Source organism: Xenopus laevis, chromosome 4L (assembly GCF_017654675.1).
Source record: "Xenopus laevis strain J_2021 chromosome 4L, Xenopus_laevis_v10.1, whole genome shotgun sequence".
Lineage (NCBI taxonomy): Eukaryota > Metazoa > Chordata > Amphibia > Anura > Pipidae > Xenopus > Xenopus laevis.
The window spans coordinates 138,191,233-138,206,873 of NC_054377.1; the positions used below are offsets into that span (position 1 = coordinate 138,191,233).

The 15,641-nt window shown below is 40.8% G+C and overlaps 1 protein-coding gene across 2 annotated transcripts in view; it reads right to left on the minus strand.

Moving 5' to 3' along the window:
• lamb2.L (laminin subunit beta 2 L homeolog) overlaps nucleotides 1–15,641 on the minus strand; it is an 88,334-nt gene that overhangs the window by 48,558 nt on the left and 24,135 nt on the right. For both annotated transcript variants that reach the window (NM_001094695.1, XM_041589374.1), the window contains 5 exon segments: nucleotides 3,112–3,175; nucleotides 4,397–4,585; nucleotides 4,666–4,739; nucleotides 13,596–13,731; nucleotides 14,197–14,369. In NM_001094695.1, coding sequence (NP_001088164.1) covers nucleotides 3,112–3,175; nucleotides 4,397–4,585; nucleotides 4,666–4,739; nucleotides 13,596–13,731; nucleotides 14,197–14,369 — 636 coding nt within the window.

Genomic DNA, 15,641 nt, shown 5'->3' on the forward strand with positions numbered 1-15,641 from the left:
GAGCTGCTGAATAAAAAGCTACAAACTCAAAAAACCCCAAATAAAGAGAACCAATTGCTAATTGCTTTAGAATTTCACTCTCCACATCATACTAAAAGTTAATTTAAGGGGGAACAATCCCTTTAATGTTCTCCCACCTCCTACCCTCAAGCCCTTTAGTAAATGTGCCCTTCTCAGCAGCAGCGTAACTACAGTGTGCCGGCCTCCCCTACAAAAAATCTCTGGAGGGCCTGGTGCACTGCACTTCCCAACCCGCCCACCTGTCTGCTCCGCCCACTTCTGCCTCATGCCCACCCACTGCCCGCCAGTTAATGCCTGGGGAGGGGGGTGTTTCACATAACTGTAGAAGAAGCACCCCTGTTCTCCTGGCCCTCCTGTGGCTGTGGGATCTTCTTCCTCTATAGTTAGGTCACTAGATATAAAATCCCAAAGAAACAAGAGTGACTTCCCTTTCGATTAAATTCAAGGTTCTGCATTTATTGACACCTCCAACCTCTATTTCCGCACACAGCCATTGCCAAGTGTTTTACACTACACACACACAGAGCTGGGGATTCGCCTGGAGTTGGGCCAAGCACAACACCGTGTATCGTCCATTAAATAGGAAGGCTGCCATGTATGGCAATACAGAGATGCTGTGAGTGGAAACACAGAGCTAAATCAGGCCTCCCGTATCTTTATGGAGCTGTCACACAGCTTGCAAATAACTCCTGCTTCATTTAGAGAGGAGCCAGAGCTCCATCAGGAGCCAGCACTAGAATGGTATCTAGATACAGAGAGTGTGTAACACCTACACTTTTGGTTGGGAAAGCAGATGTGTGTGTATTTGTACACTGGCAAAGGAATCTGAATTTTACTCAATAGCTAAAGTCATGTCTTCCTTCCAAAACAAATTAAGAGCTATGTACGGAATTTACTATACTCCTCCACTCAGAGTGGGGCATTGAGCACTCATTAGCTGGCACAGAACATCAAAAATAATGGCAATTAATAGGCAATCTTGGTTCTAAAAGTATGAATTCATCTGGACAATAAGTGTAACATAGTAAGTTAGGTTGAAAAAAGACACACGCCCATCAAGTTCAACCTTTTAACTCTATTTTAACCTGCCTAACTGCCAGTTGATCCAGAGGAAGGCAAAAAAACCCCAATTCCTTTCTGACTCCAAGATGCAATCGGACCAGTCCCTGGATCACAATACAATGAAAATACAGCTGAAGTTTTATATATAAATTTATATATACTGTATGTATAGATAAATTCTATATTACACCCTGTTTCGAAGATTTCTAGTCCATTTTATTTTATCCAAAGAGGTCCCTAAATTTACATGGACAGAGCAATTAGTACATAGTACAACAAGTACATAACCCCCGCACAGATGAATGAACATGGCATAGTCCGGCTGGCTGCTAGCGTTAATCGTGAGTGTGAAATATACCATAGATTCCTGAGAAGGTCACTAGTGTAAATATGGTTAAGCATAGTAGTAGTACTAGTGATGTCGAGTTGACTCAAAACCTACAGTGACCCACGGATTGAACACCAACACCAGTTGGGCAGGTTCGGGTGGAGATTTGGCAAATCATTGGGGTTATGGTTGGTTATGGGCCAGACTAGGAAAGTACACTCTTGCTCTGCTTCCGAGGATTCCCTGTCTTGGAACCAGAGGCGAACACAGAACTGGTGTACAGAGCCAGAACAGGCTCCTATTGTCTGCATCCTATCCTACAAGTCGGGTGCAGGTGTTGCAATGGCAGAAATTTGCGGGTTAGGGTTGTGTACAGGGTATGGTTTTGTGGGTTAGGGTCTGGTGTGGGTTGAGTTTTTCCTGACCCGCACATCACTAGTTACTAGGATTATCAACTGCACTAAAACACTAGAGTGGGGACAATTATGGAGACCCAGGACACGAGGGACGCAAAAGCGTGCCCCATAGTGCTCATTCAAAAAAAGTCTTGTGCCAGCGGCTTGGCTGTGTTCTGCACCTGGTGTTCTGGAGCTCGATACAGAATGGAGTGGTGACAGGTGCAAGTTAGCCCGTCTTTACTGGCTGCCACAGATAGGCAAGTAGTTAGAGGGCCAGGTTTCACTTCAAAAAAATGCCTTCAATGTATTGTGCACTGAAAAAAAAAGTTTGGTGAATTTTCTGGCAAAGCGAGACAGTTTCACCCATCACTACAGGCTGCCAGCACTCCCAAATGTGTGCATCTGAGTGACATGAAAATTAGGAAAAGGGTAGGTGGCTGGAAGTGGAGATGCCTATGTGCCTCCCCCCACCCACCCCTTATGAATACAGCACTCCCAAATACAGGCAGCTCTATATTCATGGGGAGGGCACAGGTGTCTGCGCCTAGGAAAGCAGAGACCCGCTACAGTATTCCAAGGTGTGGGGCAGTGTGCAAAATGTAAAAACATAGAGGACTGCTCCCATTTTTTGCACTTCGCACCCCGCACTTAATAAATGACCCCTTTGGACTTTTGCCGAGTCTCCTAACTATTGTTAGCTAACTGAACCTGGAATGACTATTCTGACTCTTTTTCATGTTGGCATTTAAAATGGGCACACGGGTCAAGATCTACTGGTCTGGTGAGGCTGCCATGTTTTTTATGGGCCATGATTTGGAGCTTCAAATGTAAGATTCTAAATAAATATACAGGGTTATTTGTAATTTTCTTGCATTTTACATAATTTTTTTGTGGTCCATAAATATATAATGCGTAATACATTTTCCTGATTTTACATTTTTCAGGATTTTGCACCACATTTCTCTGGGCCCCTAAAAAATGTAAAATGCTGTTTTTACTGTAATAAAATGGGTCCATTTTCAGAATATCCAATCGTTTCATGGGCAAATGGACTGTATGTTACTCCAGAGGTCGTACAGTGATCAGATCATTCCATAAAGACACCACAAAAGCACATCATCCATCTGGCACGTGAACATGTAAAGATTTGGGTTTATCAAAAATCATATTTTCCCTTTAGAGAAATGATCAGCTGAGGGGAAACCATCGAATAGGGACTTTGTAAGCTTTCAATGACTTTTTTTTTTTTTACACGAATTTTGCAAAGATTACAACATCTTGGGCCTTGTTTTGTTGACTTACTTTGAATATTTGGACCATATGGGTCTCGGATCGGGATGGCTGGATCCAAAACTCTGTAAATGACCTAGAACACAAGTAAATAGAAGAACATTGAAATCAGAGGACATCTCTAAGCTGGAAAGCATTTGACACCATATTTGTTTTCTTCCTGTCTAATTGAAGCCATATTGCTTGATAATGTTCGACCAGAATCAGACTGGGGACACGCAGTGCAGCTGAATTACCCCGGCTTGTGTACAAATAGCTTCCCTTCCATTAACATTTTAGGCTGGGGCATCTTTGTAAGACGATCTGCCATTTGAGGTTTAGGAAAACCATAAACGTAACCTTCATACAAAGAGGTCTTGGCACCCAATACTTCCGACATGCCTCACACACGTCTTTTGAACCACAGACACATGGTCTCACATGCAGAAGCCTGACCCATGGAAGGGGGCAGTGCAGCTCATTTTGTACAAACAGCAAACTGTGTCTGCAAACTGTTATAGTGTCATATGGTTACCATCAAAGTGCATGACATCCAACAGGGTCAGAGCTGGCCACTCCGGATAAGAAATCATATCAAACGGTGGGCGCCACAGGCACATGTGGAAGGCCTCCGCAGAGAGAAAAGGGCAGATGCTAACACCCCAAAATCTGTTAGATCAGGGGTTCCCAACCTTTATTACCCGTGAGCCACATTCAAATGTAAAAAGTGTTGGGGAGCAACTCAAGCCTGAAATAAGTTCCTAGGTTGCCAATAAAGGGCTGTTATTGGCTATTTAATAGTCCCTATGTGGACTGTCATAATACAGGAGGCTCTGTTTGGCAGTACATCTGGATTTTATACAACCAAAACTTGCCTCCAAGCCTGGAATTCAAAAATAAGCTCCTGCTTTGGGGCCACTGGGAGCAACATCGAAGGGGTTGCTCACAAGCCTCTGGTTGGGGATTACTGGGTTTATCTGTAGCTTTGTATGATACAAGATCGGAAGAAGCAGATTATGGGGTACCATTTATAACCAAGAGATAACTATATAGATGCAATTCAATGCGCTGAGAATGTACTCTAGTACTGTAATATATTTCATGATCACAAAGTTGTTTTTTTTCACAACAAAATGAATTTTTTTTAAAAAAAAAATCAATTTCCAAAATTCATTTCTGATTCCTGCCTAATGATCTTTTCCTCTTCCCCTATGCCAAGCCAGCTTTATATTTATCCCCTGTTAACAGGTTCAGTCAGGGCCACGAGTTCACGGCAAAGTTACTAGATCCACTGTTGACAGTTCATATTCCTTCTCACCTCTCCTTCCGTGGAGGGCTCAATGTCTGAGTAACGGGATTCGCAGATAACGTCGTCCACCTTCCTCAGGGTGTTGCGGGACACGTTTGGGAAAGAGGAGGTACAGTCATGTGCAAAGTAACGGTAAATTTGCCAGGTGCGCCCAAAGTCTGCAGAGCGTTCCACCAGCATGGCCGCCGGCCTGAAGGTCTAGAGCAAAAGAGGAAAATATTTAAGAGAGGGACATTAGGGGGAAAGATATAGTAGATATAACAAACCGATATAATTACCTTGAAGGTCATGATCAGGTGGGTGAAGTGAAATTCAGCCTCCAGATCTAGCTGAATAGTGACCTCAGAAACTCCTGAAATTAATGGAAAAACATGAATTTTTAAGTACATTGTACAGCCTTTTATTTCAGCCAGTGGTAGATTCCTTTTAAATGGGTTGTTCACCTTTAAATTAACTTTTAGTATGATGTAGAGAGTGAGACAATTTGCAATTGGTTTTAATTTTTTATTATTTGTGGTTATTTAGCTTTTTATTCAGCAGCTCTCCAGTTTGCAATTTCAGCCATCTGGTTGCAAGGGTCCAAATGACCCTAGCAACCATGCATTGATTTGAATAAGAGACTGGAATATAAATAGGGGAAGGCCTGAATAGAAAGAGGACTAATACAAAGCTAGAAAGTATTAGAAGAAGAAGGCAATAATTAAACAACTATACAAAATAAATAATGAAGACCAACTGAAAAGTTGCTTAGAATCAGCCATTCTACAACATACTAAAAGTGAACTTAAAGGTGAACCACCCCTTTAAAGGGCATGTAAAGGCAAAAAAATAAAATCCCATTTTTACTTTTTTTAATGAAAAAGAAACCTATCTCTAATATACTTTAATTAAAAAATGTGTACCATTTTTATAAGAACCCTGACTGTATGCAGTGAAATTCTGCCTTCATTTACTGCTGTGGATAGGAATTGTCAGATGGTCCCTAACTGCTCTGCAGGGAAACAATCATACTTATGAACAGCAGGGGGAACCCCCGCCTTACTTCCCAGCCATGCAGAACTCAAGCAGCTTTGTTTATGACGATCCCTAAGCAGCCCAGACCACACTGAGCATGTGCACAGTCTTGGTCTTGCAAAGATGTTTAGCAAAATTACAAGATGGTGACCCCCTGTAGCCAACTTTGAAAGCATAAATCATTTGTTTGATTAGATTTGTGGTGCAGTACGTTCATGTTTATATTTAGTATACAAAATACAGCATTTCTAGCCTTATTCTATTTTAGACTTTACATGCCCTTTAAGTACCTTGTGAATCTGAGCTGGTTGGATATGAAGGAATGGCATCAACTGTGCTACATTTTATCATATTGTATTTCAGGTTCTGGCAAGATCCATTATCCAGAAACCTGTTATCAAGAGAGCTTCAAATTAAGGGAAGATCATCGGCCATAGACTCCATTTTAATCAAATAAGTACAATTTTAAAAAAATATTTCCATTTTCTCTGTAATAATAAAACAGCCCAACTAAGTTATAATTAAACCTTATTGGAGGGAAAACAATCTTTTTGGGGTTAGTTGATATATAAATGATTATTTAGTAGACATAAGGTATGGAGGCCAAATTACAGAAAGATCCCTTTTCCTGAAAACCCCAGGTCCAGAACATTCTGGATGATAGGTCCCATACCTGTACAAAGATATATATACTTATAAACACTATCATGTGTCTCATTGTATCTTCAGAGTAATATCAGTGTCTATTGTTGGGCTCTTGGCTAGTGTTGGGCCCTTATGGTGGTTTCTCCCCTGTGTTACGAGGGTGTCATGGGGTGGTGAGTTTTGTTACTGCAAAGGCAACCATCAAATCTGTAGATACTGTAACTAAGAAGATCACTTGATGAGTTATTGTAGATCTTGAACTGTTGATAATAGCTCTTGGGTCCTAGGTTTAAATCCAACCAGGGCATTATCTTCAAGGACTTTATATGTTCTCCCTGCTCTAGTATGGGTTAAGTCTGGGTCCTACAGTTTCTTCCCATACTCCATAAACATACAGGTGGGATAACCGGCTCCTGATAAAACGGACCCTAATGTCGGTATGTAACAAGTCTTGATGGGTTGAGAAGAGCAAAGTTAATGAGCAGTTCATGTGATTGACTTACCAACCCCAAAACTGTAATAAGATACAAAGTCTGTGCCTAAGTACATACATTTACAGGTTGATGGTCTGCTCCTTTGGCCAGAAAAAGCCTCACCACTATAAAACTAACCCCGTTAGTGCCAATGACGTAATGATTGTGCCAACTCTTGTCCTCATCACCCTGCCAGAATAATGGCTCAGTATTGTTGCAAGTTGGCCTTTGAAACATCCACAAACAAGGGTTGTTTGCTTTTTCGACATCAGCGGCATGCATGCATATTAATCCTGAATTCCCAGCAGCTGGGGCTATTGGTATGTAGAACTAATACTCTGGCATTCCTCATTTCTCTACAAGATGAAGAAGGAGACACTGCAGTTATACACCTGCTCTGTTCATATACAATTAGCGGATTCTTTCTGCTTGAGCTGTTTGACTTGAACCCAAGCCAAACGGGAGCGTTATCTCTTGTTTAGCACATACACCATACATCACCCGCCAATGCATTATGATAAGCTAAAGGGAAAGTGTGCAAGTCAGGCATTCCTGACAGCTGTTACATATATAATGTGTTTGCCAGAGATAAGAATGCTTTCAATTGTTTGTTGTTACCCGCAGTACCAGCAATCTATTTTAAAGGGCATGTAAAGGCAAAAAAATAAAATCCCATTTTTACTTTCTTTAGTGACAAAGAAACCTATCTCCAATATACTTTAATTAAAAAATGTGTATCGTTTTTATAAGAAACCTGTATGCAGTGAAATTCTCTCTTCATTTACTGCTGTGGATAGGAATTGTCAGATGGTCCCTAACTGCTGAGCAGGGAAACAATCATACTTATGAACAGCAGGGGGAGCCCCCGCCTTACTTCCCAGCCATGCAGAACTCAAGCAGCTTTATTTACGGCGATCCCCACACTGAGCATGTGCACAGTCTTAGTCTTGCAAAGATGTTTAACAAAGTTACAAGATGGTGACCCCCTGTAGCCAACTTTGAAAGCATAAATCATTTGTTTGATTAGACTTGTGATGCAGTAAGTTCATGTTTATGTTTAGTATACAAAATACAGCATTTCTAGCCTTATTCTATTTTAGACTTTACATGCCCTTTAAGGGGAAGATAATCTAAGCAGCATTTCAAATGATCATCTAGTGTACTGTCTAATTGTGACCCACTTAGGGGCAAATTTACTAAAGGGCGAAGTGGCTAACGCTAGTGAAAATTCGCAAGCGTGACGTCATTCTGTCACATTCTGTGGCGTAAATTCGCTAGCGAAGTGGACCTACTCTAGTGCTACTTACGCCAGGCAAAGTTGCGCAATGGTGAAGGGAGGTAAATATGCTAATTCACTAACTTGCGGATTTTCGTGAACGTTACCTCTTGCGCCAGACTTTACTTCGCCACCTCAGACCAGGCGAAGTGCAATAGAGTAGATAGGGATTGTTCAAAAGTCCCAAAAAAAAAAACGCTGGCGTCTTTTACTTTTTATAGGGTGATAGGCTGAAAAAGATCTAAATTTTTTTTTAGGGTACCCACCTTTCCCCCTACATTTGATAACATATGGCACCTAAACTAAACTGTGGGCACATGTGTAGGGCATTAGAATACATTTATTAAGGTTCCCTGGCCTTGTGTAGTGTAATGTGTTTGCTGCTGCATATACGGCCATTGTACTTTAACTGCACCCCGTTTGCAAATTTGCCATCGCTAGCGTAACTTCGAACCGCTGATCGTAATATTGCTAGCGCAATTTTGCAAACGATTGGTAACTTGTGCGCAACTTCAGATCTTCGTGAATTTGCGCAGCCCTGTCGAATCTACACCTGGCGAAGTGCGGCGAAGCCAATGCTGTCGCAACTTCTGTGGTAAGAAAATTTGCCCCAACGGCTTTGCGGGGAAAAAATTGATTTTGACTATTTTTTTGGATTTTTCACCCAATTTTTCATCCGAATTTCACTTTTTTTTGGATTCTTCACCCGAAAACTCCGATTTCTTATGTTTTTTGTCAGAAAACTCTGAAAACTTCGGGGTATTGCATGAAACCCAGCGCACATCAAAAAATCATTGGGACTTCTCCCATTGACTTATATGCAACCTCGACAGGTCTGAGATGCGGGATTTTCTGATTCAGACTTTTCCATCCTTTGGGTTTAATAAATTCCGAAAAAATTCGTGATTTTTTTAAAAGTCCGATGTTATAAAAAAAGAAATCACAATTTTTTGTAATTTTTGCATTTGGAGTTTAGTACATAACCCCTAGCTCTGTGCATCTCTTAGCGCTCCACAATTCTGACAATAGACATAGTTCTGAGGGATACAGTGGTTGTGGTTCCAATTGGGCCCTTGGACACATACAAGCCCCCATGGGAACAAATAATAAGGTCATTCAGCAGAGAAGAAGGCAAGTACTGGATTCATTGGATTAACCCATTTTGAGGGAGCCATATTGGACAATGATTGACTTGTTAAACATGTGGCCGTATGTGGGAAGCTCTTTGCCAAACAAAACTTTTCCCAACCATAAAAACCAGATTATGATTTCACGTTTACGTCATTCCCAGTACAGTGCTGAGATTTCAGCCGGTGAGATAACGACTCAGTCCTGGAATTTTTAAGATTTTCTTTGGACCAAAATAGTAATGCCCAAAAATAGCTTATTAAAGCCAATGTGGGAATTTATCACTCTGGTGACCTTGAGCCAGCTGACATCAATGTGCGCCTGTTCTAGAGTTCTCCCATAGTATTTACATTTGTCTCCTCAACTCCACTTACACTTTATGAGTTCCCCTCTGCAAATCCTGTGCATTTAGATTATTGATCATTTTTGTACCTAGATCCTTTATTTCTAAAAATGCCCTATTGCCCAGTATCAATGTAGTTTTCACTTTTCCCACTATAGGGAACCCTGTACACTAGCCATTGACCTGGCACTAGGTATTTACTATATTTTTTTTGTGCCAGCTAAATTGTGCCCAACGACCTGTTATGCCCTGAATATACCCTCTTCATCCACTGGGGGTATAAATACAATGGGCTCCCTTAAAATCAAGGAAGGTTGACAGTAGGCAAATGAAGGGCATGTATAATATTTGCCCATGCCCACCTCATGTGATGCTCATTACACTCATACAGTTTGCAAGATATCTGACAGTGGGTGAAAGAATAACATCTATATCAGTGTGTTGCTGGCCGTTTGTAGTGGCAACAATAACACTTGAATTATGAAAAAAATATGGTACATTGCACTGATCTTTCACTTTTTTGACCATTTTATGGGGGAACAGGAACTAGAATAATGATATGCTTGCCCATTGTTCACAGAAAAGGGCAGAAATTCAGACTGCAGAAGAGATGAAATAAGATGGTGTCGATCTGAGAATGGTCTGAGCAGGTAGTGTCAGACTGGGATGCCAGGGGCCCACCAGAAAACCATAGACCATGGACCCAATTTCCAAATTATTATTCCTCCTCTCCTCACTCAACTCTTTATTCTCCTAGTCTTTTATATTTACTTAGTCTATGCTTCCATTATTAAGCATTTTTCCCATAAAAAATAAGAAATAACCATGAAATTGGCCACATAGTTAGAAGCAAAAGGGCCCACCGGGAGTTTTCCTGGTAGCCCAGTGGGCCAGTACAACAATGTGAGCCTGTCAGCACTCAATGGCTGGGCTAACTGGGGTTTTAATGAATATATGTAAAATTAAGCGAAATATATGTAGTATAGTGATGTTCCTGCACTGTCCATTAAAACATCAATATATGAAGTTCAGATAGATACAGGTAGGGGATCTATCATTCAAAATGCTTGGGACCTGGGGTTTTCCCAGAAAAGGGGTATTTTCATAATTTGGATCTCCATACTTTGTCTACTAAAAAATCATTTAACCATGAAATAAACCCAATCGGATTGGTTTGCCTCCAATAAGGATTCATTATACTATCTTTAGAATCAGGAACCGGTATAGGATCCTTTATCTGGAAACCCGTTATCTCAAAGCTCCAAATTACGGAAAGGCCATTTCCCATAGACTCCACTTTATCCAAATAATCCAAATTTTTTTAAAAAAAAAACGATTGCCTTTTTCTCCGTAGTAATTAAACAGTCTCTTGTACTTGATCCCAACTAAGATATAATTAATCCTTATTGGAAGCAGAACCAGTCTATTGGGCTTATTTAATGTTTACATGATTTTCTAGTAGACTTAAGGTATAAAGATCCAAATTACGGAAAGATCCATTATCCGGAAAACCCCAGGTCCTGAGGATTTTGGATAATAATTCCCATACCTGTTCAAGGTATGGTTTTATCATTACAGAGACAAAGGAAATAATTTTTATAATTATAAACTATTTGACTAAAATAGAGTTTATGGGAGATTGCTTTCCCATAATTGGAGCTTTCTGGATAAAGGATCCCATACCTGTATTAAAATGGACCGGTGAACCAAAATCCTTTTCCATGTCGGAGCAACTGGTAATATGTATAGCTAGAGATTTATTTTAAACCATGACTGACTGATCTCTTTTAAGTGTACAGAATTGCAGCTAGCCGGCAAATCTCTTCCCCATCCAACGACCAGTCACTGTGGGATTTCTCTGGCACCACAACCACCAGTGTATCAGAAATGCGAAGCAAATCAGTCGGCTGAGCACAGTGACAGCAGCTGGAAACACCCTTCTGCCGCCTCGGCTGAAATAAACAACTTTATATAAAAATGCTGCGATGCTCTATTTAATATCACTTGGTTCTGGATACCGGCGAGATGAGTCACAGTTTCCCCTTTGGTGCAGTAAATGGAAAGACTGGACACTTTCTGCCTTCCCTTTGTGTTCCGAAGGGAATGAAATCATTCAAGGGGAAAAGCATGAGCATGAAAGTGCTAAGCAATACTATCTAACATACAGAGAGACCATCATGTCCTTGACAGAAGTCTACTCTAATCTGGACTGGCCATTTAAAAGACCTGTTACAGTAGGGTAAAGCACTGTTAACTAGGGGGTTATTTAGTAAAGTCCAAATAGTAAAATCTTGAAAAATTCAAGTTATTTTCACTAGAAAACGCACAATTTGTCAAGATTTTTTATACCCCGATGCTGCAAAAAGCCTGATTCCGAAAATCTGCCATCTCAGACCTGTCCAGCTCCTGTATAAGTCAATGGGAGAGGCACCTATCCCTAATTGAAGTTATCTCCAGACATGGATTTGTAGAAAGGCCACCAAAGCCCGGGCCTAGTGCAGCAGGATTTTATGGGGCAGCATGTTGCCCAATCACACCAACATTGGTTCAGAAACACTGGGGATGCACAGGAGATACAATAGTTGTCTTAACTTCCCGTACACCAATCCCCATTGCTCCAAAATTTGTGCAAATAAAGGGGAGGGGACGACAAATGACAGCAGGCCTAGGGGTGTAAATCCAGCCCTGGTTATCTCTATCTTTGATGGGTTTAGCCCCAAAAACCGACTTTTTGGGGCTTTTCAGGCAAAAACTCAATAAAATCGACCGATTTGGGGGGAAAAAACTGAAATTTTTTAATGATTCAGGTTTCCGCTTGATTTTATCAAATTCTTCAGTGATTTGATTAACTCTGCTTTTGGTTGTGTTTTTTTTTAAATAAAATATGAGCTAAATTTGAATTTTAATAAATAACTCCCTAGGTATCTACAAAGATAAAAGAAAATGCTACGGGGGTAAATTTCATTAAGAGGTCTAGTAGCCCATAGCAACCAATCAGCTTCAAATAGGTGAACTGAAAATGCAAACTGACGGTTTGTTGTTATAGATATCTCAGCTTGGTGCCAACTTGGAGATCCAGCATGAAGTATATTGGCAGCAGATGTCAGTATTGCCTCTATATAGATGTGCTTCATGAGTTCTTTCAAAACTATATCCTGTCATGTGTAGTACCGTCTAAAAAATGATGATCAGACCTCGTTACCCAGTATTACAGGGGTTGTTTACAAATCCAGGGCAAGTGTGGAAAACACATATTGGCACAATTCATAAAGGTACTTGTCATACCGCCCAAAATTTTAAAAATAGAAAGAGGGACAAATATATCTGCTGCACGTAGCACTGCAAAAAAAATGTTGACCACCCCCATGTTGTGGCCACACCCCCTAAATACCACATCCATTTTACAAAATTGGCAAGCTTTAACACATTTCAGGGGTTTTAGGGTCAGGTTTTATGTGTTATTACAGTTTGGCTAATGAAGATGAATTGTCCTTTAAGCTGCAAGTCACAGTTTCCCCAAGAGACCTGCTTATCTTAAATAGTTACAATTATATCTTTGCATATCTTAAATTGTTACAAAGTGCAGGTGCTGCACTCTATGCTCTATGCCAAAAGCCTCTTATTTAATTAAATTCCAGAAACGTTGTATCTTTTTCTGGAGTCAGTGCAGGAGATCAAAGAGAAACTCAGTAAATATCAGGAACTGTGGGCTGAGCTGTCAAAATCTGGAGTGTGCTAGGAAAAAAATTAGGGGGTATGACTTGGTTTCCAATGCATCCATCCTGCCTCTTCTAAAGAATGGTAAGTCATTTTGCCTACTGATGTTGGGGAACACTGGAGCTACGTCCACCATGGACTTGGCAGTAGCTTCAGGGTTCCCACAGAAGGTTGCATCAATAGGTGCTCCAAATCCAAATTTGTGCCCAGCTAATCAGCTGCAAATGCCATTTGGAACGTGTTCTAAAGGTGATGAAACCACCACTCGTAAACTACATTTGCCTCCAAACACAAGTACAACTGTGGATTTTGCACACTACACTTGCTTTTGTAAATAACCTCTTATGGCTTCTGTGTCTGGAGGAAAAGACCTCAGTGAGTCCTCAATGACTATGAGTGAGAGGACCAAGTGCTACAGTGAGGAAAATTCTCATCTTGATGATGTTTCTTGAGGAATAGTGGAATAATGGAGTGTTGGGAGAGAGTCACTATCAGCATGGGCCTCCTCTTGATCCAAGGGAAACCAGAGGAGTAGAAGAATTATTATATTTTACTCAATCTTAAGCAATCTCATAATTTGTGCATTTAATATTGTATCAAACTGCCACTTACCATTTTCAGACTGCCACCATGCCTTTTTCCGTTGAGGAGCAAAAGTCGTAATGACGTTTTCAATGCGGTGGCTGATGGGGTTATACAAGGGGTTGTAGGGTTTGCGAGAGTCGCAGACAAAGCATTTCTTTTCATCCTGCAAAAAAAAAAAACAGTATTTGGTTTGGTTTGGCTTATTTTGGTTTGACTTCTGAGGAGGCAGGCCTAGTAACCTATAGCAATACATTTGATTTCCGACAACAGACCAGTTGAAGCTACCAGCTTATTTGTTGCTTGGGAATACTAGAACTATTAATTTGCCATATGGTTAAAAAAGAGGTCAAAAAATGACATTTTAAGTTCTTCTCTTATAGGAAAGATAATAAATGTAGATGATATTGATGAAGATAACACAAGGGTTTTCTCCTCATCTTCTTTGGCACAGTGGTTTCTTACTTAGCCTAGGTTTTCATGCTCAGCCATTGAGCCTTCTCCGCCTATCAAGACTAGACAAATGTATTTCTTATAAAAGAACCAGACAAACTATCTCATGTCAACTGCCCCTGGGATCTCTTACTTTTTACTTTGGGCACCAAATGGATCACCATTCAGCCTGACTCACCTGCAAATGGCTGACTATACAGTATGGCTGAGCTCTCCGAAGGCCACAGGTTGATGTAGCTTTGAGTTTATCTGCTCGGCCCACCAGCAAGTCTCCAGTGGCAGGGTAGCAGCTTCCTTGGGAACATCCATGTTGCTGGTCAGGAATCTGGGAAACGGATCCTGTGACCAAGGCTGCAGAGAAATACAGAACACGATTAATGGCAGTTCATTGAATCCCAGGAGATGCTCTAAAGCTCCATAGTTAGTATTGCTAAATACATGAATCATCTAGTTACTGAGTAAACCTCTAGTGCCTTCCTGAAAGAAGCTGACACATGGAGAAACAGATGATCACTTTATTCCCCCTTGTTACCCAATATAAATGACTCCAAGTCAACAGTAGTCACGTTGCTAATTTGGTGACTCCATCCCCCTAAACAGCTTGTGTGAGAGAGAGAGATCTGACTCATGGCAATACTAGGTGGATTTCATTTAAAGTTAAAATATTAAATGTTTCAAAGACATCAAAAAGAAATGTATTTTAACATTTTTAAAAGACGTATTATTTAATTCTATCAGGGATGAGTTAGTGTAGTGCTATCCAAGATATTCAACAAATTAAAATGATGATGTCATACAAATATGTAAATGGGGCCCTTGATCAGGCTGGGGGCAATAAAGATCAATCAAAGGGCTGAATTTGAAACAGTTGGATCTCTAATCAAGAAATGAGGCTCCCGGCAATGGAAGGCTGAGGGGATGAAATAACAGAGATCAGGGAGGAATTGTGGCCCTCCAGCTACAACTCCTGTCGCCCCCCAGCAGCAATCCTTTTAAAAAAGAAAATAAAATCAAATTTACTATATTGGTCAAACACAACTTAAGTTAAGTTAAAATATTATTTTTCCTAATTTTGTTTGTACATCATTCAAAACAGATTTAACCTATCCCTTCCTTATACCAAATATTGGTGACCTGAAGTAGCATGAGAAAATTCATTGTCTGGGACTGTGACTCCTAGTAACCAATCTGCATTTAGCTTTTACTAATCAAGTGCAGTTAAAGTAATGAATGAAAACATCTGATTTCTTACTATGGATTAATGGACTGGGTTCATTTTTCCAGTGTTAATATCTTAGGGGTAATTTGCCACACCCTGGTTGCCCGTAACTCAAGAAGCACTTGCTCCCTGGTAAGAAGAGGGCAGCACCAGGAGGACCAGCAGTTACATAACTACCGGGGGTGCACCCAGGCCTGCACCCCCTTAGGGCCCGCCAGAGCTGCAATAAGTGTTATCGTGGGTGGCAGAACAGGGGGCTAGCCCTAATGTGGGTTGCACTTCCTGAAGCTTCCTAATTTGCTCATCTGAGTGAAGCGCCTACATGAAACCCCCACCCTTCTTTAATCACATGCTTGACTCAAAGGACATGCTGCAGGTTTCTGTATTCTGAAAAAGAGTGTAGA